This window comes from Oryza glaberrima, chromosome 12 (genome assembly GCF_000147395.1).
Source record: "Oryza glaberrima chromosome 12, OglaRS2, whole genome shotgun sequence".
In the NCBI taxonomy this organism is placed as follows: domain Eukaryota; kingdom Viridiplantae; phylum Streptophyta; class Magnoliopsida; order Poales; family Poaceae; genus Oryza; species Oryza glaberrima.
In genome coordinates this window covers 8,435,986-8,446,596 of record NC_068337.1, presented here as the reverse complement: position 1 = coordinate 8,446,596, position 10,611 = coordinate 8,435,986, and the positions used below count along the sequence as shown (strand labels likewise).

Sequence of the window (10,611 nt, the reverse complement as noted above, 5' to 3'; positions counted from 1 at the left end):
GGACATGACACATGCTTTTTTATGGTCACCAACTTATAAATTCAACATGACAGAAAATTATCATCTATCGCACGGTCACATGTTTTTTTATGGAAATTTGAATGACATGTAAAATGTTGGAGTATGGTGTGCAGCTATGATTTTATGTCATGTTGAATTTATAATTTTTTATTTCCTTCCACACCATCGATCTAATTTATACTTGTAAATGTTTACAGTGATAAATTTATTTTCAATTTCTTACAATGTTCCACTGATATTTGGTTGGCATGCAAAGAATAGGGTTCTACTCTTTCCCTTTTTTAATTATCACTCCGTTGACCTTTTGATATATGTTTGACCATTCTTCTTATTAAAAAATTATTTAATTATCATTTATTTTATATGACTTAATTTATGGTCAAATTTTCTTCAAGCATAACTTCAATTTTTTATATTTACACAAAAAAATTTAAATAAAATGAATGGTCAAACATTTATCAAAAAGTCAACGGTATCATACACTATCTCGGTCCCAAAATAAGTGCAGCCGTGGGTCTCCAACGTTTGACCGTTCGTCATAGTCACACATAAAGTATTATTCATGTTTTATCATCTAATAACATTGAAAAATCTAATCATAAAAAAAATTCAAATAAGACGAATGGTCAAACGTTGGATATGAACCGTGCAAAGCAGCACTTATTTTGGGATGGACGGAGTATTAAAAAACGGAGGTATTATGTCCAAATGACATATTTCCGTATATAGCATATATTATCAGTAATATTGATACTATAGTGTTTCGTGTATTTGATTATCATGCAAAGAATAGGTGTTATCCAGGTGACGTATTTTTGTATTTATCATAATATGAGTAATATTGATCCCATATTATTGGTTTAATAATAAATTTAATAATAGTTCCAATAAATTCGAAAACGGAGATATTGCTTAAAAGTTATGGCAGTAGAACTATCTAATTCTACACATGTAATGGACGGAGAGTACGTATATACGTACCCGAGGAGACATCATGCACATGTCTTTTTTAAGTTTGATCTAACCTGTCACCTACAGAGAGGGAGGTAGAGGCAGAAATTATTTGTTCTTTTTTAAATTTGATCTAATGGTTAAAAATAATAGGCCTACCATGGGCCTTCGGTTTTGTACACCGAAAACCCCATGTGTTTTACAGTACCATTCTCTGAATCCGTAGGTAGTACACACATGGCACAGTTGAATATCACAGGCTGACATCGTTACACAGGTTAAATTATAAATTAATAATACAAGGTAGCCAAAACAGGATCCAAATAGACCGAGCATGATCATGTACGTTACAAAGTACCAAAACAAATAAATGAGATAGAGGAAGCGAAGCAGTGGCGGTCTAATATACTCCACAGGCATCGACTGGTGAACCTAGGTCTGACTCCACTGTCTTCGACATCTCTTCATCAGCATAGTGCATGTATGGTCGACTCCAATTCCTATCTAAAAGATTTAGTTAAGTAAGGGTGAATAACAACCGTACTCAGCAAGCCGCCACTACATATGCCTTTAGTGTACACAGGGGTTAAAGGATGGCTTGGTTTCTTTGCATAAAGCTAGTTTTCACAATTCATTTCACAAACCTATGACCTAGCAGTTTTAACTGAAAAACAACGTTACGTTGAAGTTGTCATTAATCCGCGAGGGTTCATCCATCTTCCCCGAGTCTCACTTGGTCCGGTTTACCCTCCCATTCAGTTTTCCACATTCCCAACATCATAATGACCTTCCCGCCCATCGGGCAAGGTCACACCTCAATTCCAAATCTAAGCAAGATTACAATCTATGAGGCTAGCCAAGAGTAGTACAAGTCCCGGCGCTCAATATCCATGAGCACGGCTATTCGAATATTTAATTAATATGCGATCAATACAAGAAAACCATACAAAATCCTCCAAATAAAGTAACAATCATTCTAGACCCGTAGTGCCATTGGATGGATCTCAATTTTAGGAGAATCACGGAAGTTGAACGGAGTCAATCGGAGTTCGCAAGATATGAATTTCTGAAGTTCATACGGATTTATATATACCGAGGAAAAAGGATACCCAAAATTTGGAAGAGGCTTCCTTTAATTTTGGGAGAAATATTCTCAAGGGTATCCTCTGGACGGGAGGAGGTATAATGGACTTATCCTAGGATGGGCTTGTCAAAAAGATCAAGGAACTCCAAGAAAGCAAACAGTGCTTGTCCCAAAAGATCAAGAAACTCGAAGAAATTGAGTTTTGGAATCGGGACAATTCATGTGCCCATCACACCATGGTGAGATCAGTAGAGAGAAGAAAAAAAGAGATAGAACATTGAGCTTTTCGTCATCTGTTTATCTGTTCTTGTGTGTCAGTTACTCAGTTCATTTTGCCATCAATAATGCAGGAAATTCTGGTTTGTATTGGAACACAGCCATGGAATCCATGAGCATTGAGGAGGAGTGCATCAGCACGCTGCACCAGAGGCGTCGTCCCCGCGGAATTGTAGCGGATGATGCACCGGAGGACGTCGTCAGAGATCGAGCTGGCGATGGTGGGCTACTTTAACTTCAGCGACGAGGCGTCTGAGATCTGCAAGCAATTCCTGACGAACATCAAGAACGCACAGAGCAACTACATATCCATGGGCTGCTTCCTCGCCACCATCTCCGATAGCGTCGCCGCCACCGATGACGCCGTAGCGACGACGGCGGCGCTGCCACCGTCGTGCGGAGCAACCCGTTCAGCGACGCGGAGCAGCTTCCGGCGGGTCCACGACATGTACTCGTCCATTCTTCGCGGCATCAAGTCGAGCCACAGGAAGGTGGCAAGGAAGCTAAAGGTGGTGAGGGCCATCAGGAAGATATCTCAGGAGTGCCTCGTCGTGGCGTGCGGCGCCGCGGCGGCCGCCTCCGTCGCCCTAGCCGCGCACCGCCTGTTCTTTGGCCTCCTCGTCGGGTGCCCGACCCGCTCCTCCCAGCCCCACTCCGGCCGCCGCCACTCCTCCCCGCCACTCCGCTGTCGGCACCACTCGGCCCCGTCTCTCCGGCTAGAGAGAGGGAGAGAGAGGATGAGAGAGAAGGGTAATGAGGATGACAGGTGGGGTCCACGTGGGCCCCACCATTTTTTTTATTATTGTTTGTGTAAAACTGACAAGGTGGGTCCCATAGGTTTTATTATTTTTCGGATCAAATTACCACGTAAGCGCCACGTCAATGCCACGTACCGAGTTAAACTAGCCACGTAGGCACCAACTCACCCAAAACCGGGGTCAAATACTACTAAGAGACCTTATTTTAACAGTTTTGTAAGTTTAAGGATCTGTCGTACCGGTTTTACGATTAAAGAACGAAAATCAGACTGGGCGACAAATAGACAAATAGAGAGACTCAAAGTGAACTTATTCCAACTTTTAGTGGAGCCGAGCAAGAGGGTAGTGATACTTTTGGTGAGTCAAAGTGTTCCACCGAGATGAGTCAAGACAGTGGGCCCCGCTGTGGGTGCCACTTCCCTTTTTCCTTTTCTTATCCTTTTCTTCTCTTTCCGGTTTCTTCCCCTCTTCCCGATTCTTCCTGTGTTCTCTCTCTCTCTCTCGTTCTCTTCTTTGCCTTCACGCGCGCCCGAGAGAAGACAGGCGCCGGCGATGGTGGCCTGGCACAGGGTGGCGGTGGGGGAAAGGAGAGAGGAGAGAGGGAGCGGCGTTGGTGGGGAAGAGGAGGCTGGGGCGCCGGCGGCTCGGGCCGAGCGGCGCGGCAGGAGGCGGCACGGCGGCGCGGCGAGGGAGGATGGCCGGCGAGGTGGGGAGAGAGGAGCTCGGCGGCAGGGGAAAGAAGGCTGCCGTGGGCGGTGCTCGGAGCGGCCGGCGTCGGCGCGGCCGTTCCCGGCTGGGCGGCGACCTGAGGGCGGCCAGGCGGCGTCGGGTGGATGGGGGAGAAGGTCGGGTGGATGGGGAAGAAGGTGATGAGGAGACAATAGCTCAGATATAACCATGTAATCAACCACACGTGCATATGTTTTATATTAGATTTACTTGTTATATATTTGAACAAACGTTGCTACACAATGAGTTGCAGGGGCAGCGCCAGTCAGAGGAGGGAAGTGGGGGAGTTGCGCCGGGCATGAGGTGGTCGGGCGCCGGTTGGGGAGGCAGCCGCCGGCGGCGGCGACGATGGAAGGGGAGGCCGTCGCGCGGGCCGGCGTGGCCGTGGAGGCGGAGCTCGCGCGGGGAAAGAGGTGGCTGGCGGCGGAGGGGAGAGAACGGCACAAGGAGGAAGAGTCGCTCCTGGCGTTGGTTTTGCTTGTGATGCCAATGGCTTCGAGGAGAAGGATCGCGGTGGGGCACAGTGGCGGCGTGGTGGCGTGCAGCGTGGACGCCCGTCTATGAGCAGTGGAGGACAAGGACGAGCGTGTGGACGAGGAGTAGCGGCTTGGGGAGGCGGCGTTGTGACCGTCGGTCAAAGGCTTCCCCCGAGCACGTGTCGGCGGCGGATGGGATGGATGGCGACGAGGTCGACATCCACAGAGGGAGGAGTACTGTATAAGGTAAGCTTCATGCTGCGCTTGCTCTCCCATTTTCGGTGTGTACTCGGCTTTGCATTCGGTGTGAGCTTCCTCTCACTGTGTTGCCGATTTTTGGGGAGGGCTCCTGTGAGCTGGATGTTTGGGTGCAGAGGGGAGAGAGGTTGTCGTGGCTGGACCCACGACTTGAAGGCCGACACCAACATTCGTTCGAGTTGGTAGGGTCACGTGCTGTGGCTTGGTTGGATGGCATGGCTTGCAGGCATTTCACCCAACACCTTGCGTGCGTGCTGGCTTTGCCTGGCTGAGGGAAAGGGAGGAGAAGCAGACCTCCTGCTGGGCCGACAGAGGGAAGAAAGCTGGGCTGAGGGAGAGGGAAAAAGGAAATAGAATTTGTACATTCCAATTGTAATTGAAATTTGTAGATGGACTGCAAACATGTAATGGGAGTGTATAATTGTAATTGGACTGTGTATATGGACTCTCAGCTGTATATTTTGACACTTAATTTGGCTCTGTACTCGGACTATTTAATTGGGTATTTGGGTTGGAAAGATCGGATTTGATTCGGCCACTTAGCCACCTAAGAATTCGACTCAAGATTTCTTTGCGACCGCTTGGACGAAAAGACGACCATATCGACGATTTCTCGAAACGACGCTTGGCATACGAATCCATTGGTTGCGGTAGGGTTTCAGAGGTAGGGGTGCTATAGACGATAGGTTTAGGAGCAGTGTATGGCATACAACACCATTCAACGGGGTGAGGTTCAAAGGTAGAAATAGAGAACGGTGGATATTTGAATTTATGTACGACAGATAAATATGTCAAACGGTTTTAAGGTTTCAAGCTAAAGGCCAGACTCGAGAGTTTTGAGTAGAGGGAAAAAGGGGAGAAGGGAATCCGAGGGAGGCTGAGTCGAAAAGACGAAGCGGGTTTGGATTCATCCTTAGTGTTCAACGGGTTTGAGGAAAGAAACAATATTGCAACAAAATAAAGGGGTTTTGGGGACTTCGATTCGCTTAGCATCCAAGCGCTTGACAAAAATGTCAGAAAGGAGAGGGGACGAGGAAGGATGTCCATGGGAGGACATCCTTTAGGTGGATCAAGACATATGTTAGGTGGATCAATTTAACTATGGTATCCCAACGGTTCAAGGAAAGGACGGGGGTATAGCAATTGTATAGGAGGGTTGAGAGAACCTAGAAGGGATTTTACCCTCATAGGCGATTCTAGAAGAACTACTGGGTTCGAGTAATTCCAGACACTGGAACAATCGGTTTGGGACGGGTTCGATTGGGGAGGATCGAACAACGGAATTTGAATCCGGAGGAAATACGACAAGAGTCGAGATTCACAAGTATGGATGGATTAACCAAGATCTTGGGCACGCGTAAATGCACACAATTAACACCAATCCCATTATGTGGGATGGGCTAGGCCTTCCAAGGAGGAAAACTAGACTTTTCCGTGAATTTTTGAGATAAACTCTTTTAAGATTTTAGTTCATAAATAGCGTTTTGCTAGTAAATTTACTCTAGTTTTTCTTTATAAAACAAATACCACAAATAGGTTCTAATTCATAGAAAAGGGTTTTTAGAAAGACAAATGGTATTTACAAATATTTTCTTAATTAATATTTTCCATAATCATGGTTCTTTTAACAAATAATATTTGAATCTAAAATAAATTTTGACCCTAGATTTTCATCCTCGTGGTCCAAGCGCAATAGAAAATGGGAAGTGAAATCCAATAAAATCCAGCACGACAGATTTTGGAAAAGACTTTTTTGATTAACCTGAATTTTAATTTTGCAAATTTAAAACCAAAATTTTCAGGGTGTTACACCTACCGATTTAAATGAAAATATTTAGATAGATGTTTGTATTTTTTCCTAAAATTTTTATGATTTTTTCTAATTTATTAGTGGGACACATGGCGGCCTAGAAGCATTCGTAGGAATCTATCTGTGAATCTTAATCTCACCCAAATTAAAATTTATGCCATATCTACTTGAGAAATCACACGACTAATTATATTGTTTGCATTTTTACATACGTAGATTAAAATTAGTGTTTTATATTTCTTAAGTAATATTTGAAACCATAAATATGATGCGAATTATTTTTAATAAGATATTATGGAATTATTTATTACATGTCAACGTCATCCATTGCAATGTATTTTGCACTAAAACATAACCAACCTAAGTCATCAATGTAAAATCGCAACAAAATAAGTTATAACTACGTATGTTTAGTCAGACAAATGATAAAAAATATATTCAAAATTCAATAACATAAAAATAAAGGTAATATACATATATTATACTAGCAAAATGCCCATGCGTTGCATTGGGTGAAGCATAAAAAAACAATAGCAATGGGTGTGTAGGAGCAAATCGAATCTTTCCGGTGCAAGTAAGACGCTAACATGACATAATTATTTGTTGATCTAAATCCATTGACATGGATGATTATAGGAAAACTATTAATACCACTTTAAAATAAAATTATGTATTATAGACTAAAGTTTGTAACCCAAAAGGTATTGACTTTTGTGACGTATTATTATGAGTTGGTTGCAATGCATGGTTATTTTTTGGTACTTGATATTGATAAACATCTTTTTTTGACATATTGTAAAGAGTAGCAATAGTATAAGAAATGTTTCTCGCTATCTATCAGATCAACCTCACTGCACTCCAATCGCATAATCGTTTTCATTCAAAAAATTTGACGGAAATCATACAATGAATAGAAAAAAAATTGGATGTAAACACGATTCATTTTGTTGGTGATTACATTTTTTTTAAAAAAAAAGACATGTGATTGTTTTCTATTTTCTAAAAATAATTTATTTTGTAGTAAATAATTCATTTTGTTGGTGATCACATGTTTTTTTTTTAAAAAAATACATGTGATTTTTTATTTTTTAAATTAATAAAATTGCTCCTTATTTTTATCTGATTCCTGGTAGACGTGGATCCAACCTTTTTTGGTGTAGTAGCCTCGGGCAAACCTTCTATTTAAGCTAGTGCTGCCCAAGCTAGGCAAAAGGTGGTATTATTTGTGCACTGACATGTGACCCATGTGGGGCTCACTTGCCACGTCAGTTAAAACTAGCCACGGTACTACCGAGGAATTGAAATTGTCGGTATTGTAAGTTAAAGGATGAGGTATACATGGTATTTTGATTTAGGGATGGATTTCATATTCGATTATAAATTAAGGGACCTAAAGTAAACTTATTCCTGGTTGCTACAGTATCGCACAGTACTGTACTGGGCTGCTGCTTTGCTATGTGGGCTGACTGCTAGGCTGCGTTTGCTTTTTGTTGGGCCGGCCTGCTGCTGCTTTGGTTGGGCTGCTTGCTAGCTTTCTCTCTTTTTTTTTTTCCGTTTCTGAAGCTTTACCTATTTTTTAATTAGGTATATAGATATAGATAGGGGTATCTCAAATAAAAAAAATAAAGGGGTAAATGGAAAGGAAAATTGGTGAGTGCTACGTTCATACGTGTGGAGAGGGAGACGTACGTACGTACGTGAGAGAGAGAGAGGACACAAAGGCACTAAATTCTTCAATCAATTTAATCTAACAGTTTGAAAAAAGGACCCACCTATTTAAATGAAAATCGAGGGCTAGATTTTTTAATCTACTAGAAAAAATACCCGTGTGTTGCAACGTGAAAACTAAAATTATAATAAATATATAAAAATATTAGATATTAGGGTATAGTTTATTTATGATACGAGCGCTTTAAGAAAATATATTCCTGAAGAAATAAAAAGTTTTTTAGAAAAAGACCCCGTTGGACCCCATTGGCTTGCTAGGGCATTCACGCGCACAGCCCACTACGGCCCGGGGATGGAGATCGGCCTGACGCGGGATCAATCGAGTCGTTCATTTTGATGGACGGCTTGAATCAGTCCCGAATCCATCAAAACCGCCGATGCGCAAAAAACCATAACCTAGATTCACTTTTTCCCCTCCCCTACCCTCATGACGGGCCGCATCTCCCCCTTTGGTGCTTCCCTTCCCTGTCCCCCCCATTGGCGTCACCGCTCTCTCTATGCCGTGGGCCGTCTCTCTCCACTGGCGGCGCCTCTCCCCCTCCCTCCCCTTTCCTCACGGGCGGCACTGCTCCCCCTCGCCCTCCCCTCACCGGTGCTCTCCCTCTCCCCACAATTAGCCCCTTTCCTCCTCGTCGGGGTGCCAATGCTACCCGCTCCTCGCCAAATCAGGCTTGAGGCTCACCGGATCTAACCTTGGGAGACGGTGGCGGGCGGCAGTGACAACTCAACCAAGCCACCACCGGCGGCCACTCCGTGCCTCCTCCTCACCGGATCTGGCCTTGGGAGGCAGTGGCAGTAGCTCGAAGGCGACGACGGTGGCTTCGAGCTCCACGGTGGCAAACTCGTATCACTCGTGTTTCCGGCGAGGTCCGGTGGCTAGATTTTTGTTCGATTGTTTTTTTCCTTCGTTTGCCATTTTTCAATTCATGTATTTGGGATGTAACACGAATTGATTTAATTTTTTTGTGTTATTTGACGCAGACTCTGGATGATTTTGTTTCTTGAACTCAGATGTTACGAACGAAAAAAATTTTAGGTGAGGACGGACGAAAATTTTCACCGGAGTCATTGCGTATTTTTATTAGGTATATAGATATATCGATATGCACCGCAACAACTTCCTGAATTTAAGATGGGCTGGAACTGGTAGCCAGGTCTGCAGAAGTATGGTATCTACACCGAGCATACAAACACAACCCAAGGCACAATGGATCGAAGAAGGATAAATGAGTAGATTGATTCACCTCTCCGTTGAATATCGCTGGCCGGCTGTAAGCCTCAATGCCTACCTGTACACGCTCATCACCTAGAGGGGCCGTGCGGTGGTGGGCTGGGGCCTGTGGGCTCGCCACTTTATTGTATCTTCGTGAGCAGCCGGGTTGTCTCCTTCGCTCCATGATTCTCACATCCGACGCGGGCGATTCCAACAGACGAAAAAACGGAAAGAAACGGGAACGTCTGAAGTTTACAATAACTGTGTCCGACATGATCTCCTAGTGACGTACTAAAAATCCTTGGAAAAAACACCTTAAATTTTTATAATAGTACAGATAGAGATTAGAACGTCACATGACGGTTTAGATCGTTTGTAGTAGTACCATAAGATGTCACAAGAACATTTGTACGATTTTTAATGGACTTTAGTATATAACAGATAGATGTATTGTTGTAAATATAGTCTTATATCGGCATATTTTAATCTAAAATATTAAGACAATAATTATGGCATGAACAATGTAGAGGTGATCTAGTGATAAAATCAAATATAACCAGGAGCATGCTTAATGTATAATAAGCATCATGAACATACCAAGAACGTAATAGAATTGCGACTAACACGACTAACAGATGTATCAGAGAATGAGTTAACAGTAGGAGAAAGATATACCCCGAGAATGTCCCTCCGCTGGATTGTGAGGCAGAACTGCCTCCGTTGACGTTGACATTTGCAGTGGCTCCGGCTCCCGGCGCGCCATCTCCAGGGACGGCGGCAGCGGCGGCGGCGGCGGCTCCAGGGACGGCGGCAGCGGCGGCGGCGGCGGCTCCAGTTGCAGACATGGTGGATGACGAGACGATGACGAATAGAGCAGAAGTCGAGAGCAGTCGTGCGGAAGCACTCCCCAAAAACCTGATCACCCACCTACCCGGTGCAGATCTCAGGCGAAGGTGCGGTTCCGGAGGCCCTGCTCGTTCCGATCTCTCGTGCGCGCAAGCGATCAGAAGCAGAGAGGCAGAACAGAGGCAGCACAGGCGCGCGGAGGAGGAAGAACACCAGAGATGGAAAGCAAGCGAGAGAGATCTGATTGGATTAGCGGTTTCCTTATATCGTAGGAGTGATATCCGCCAGTTGCCACAGTAACGACGCGATAATTGAAATTGAATCGCCCTGGCCGTTACGGAGGCAATCGTGGGATCGTGGGATCGGTCCGTTGCAAAAAGGATAGAGGCAGGCAGACGCAACGCACGCACGCACGCCACGCCCTCGCCCACGCCCACCTCAACGCGCGCGTGTGGCTTTCC

The 10,611-nt window shown here is 44.4% G+C and overlaps 1 protein-coding gene across 2 annotated transcripts; it reads left to right on the top strand.

Annotated features, from left to right (window-relative positions):
• The first annotated feature begins 3,573 nt into the window (after positions 1-3,573).
• LOC127756908 (uncharacterized) lies at positions 3,574-5,078 on the top strand. 2 transcript variants are annotated; one of them, XR_008013330.1, is made up of 2 exons: positions 3,574-3,989; positions 4,073-5,078. XR_008013330.1 is itself a non-coding variant. In XM_052282291.1 (2 exons), exons 1-2 carry the CDS (start codon positions 3,785-3,787, stop codon positions 4,381-4,383), a joined length of 483 nt encoding a protein of 160 aa, XP_052138251.1. In that variant the 5' UTR covers positions 3,574-3,784; the 3' UTR covers positions 4,384-5,078. The 2 variants fall into 2 exon arrangements, 1 of the variants encoding a protein (XP_052138251.1); XM_052282291.1 differs by having other exon boundaries at positions 3,574-3,956.
• Positions 5,079-10,611: the final 5,533 nt, after the last annotated feature.

Excerpts from the sequence above, each read along its gene's own strand:
- LOC127756908 (XM_052282291.1), top strand. The coding sequence starts at position 3,785 with ATGGCCGGCGAGGTGGGGAGAGAGGAGCTCGGCGGCAGGGGAAAGAAG. Across the intron at positions 3,957-4,072 it reads TCGGGTGGATGGGGAAGAAG|GGGCAGCGCCAGTCAGAGGA; the intron begins GTGATGAGGAGA and ends AATGAGTTGCAG.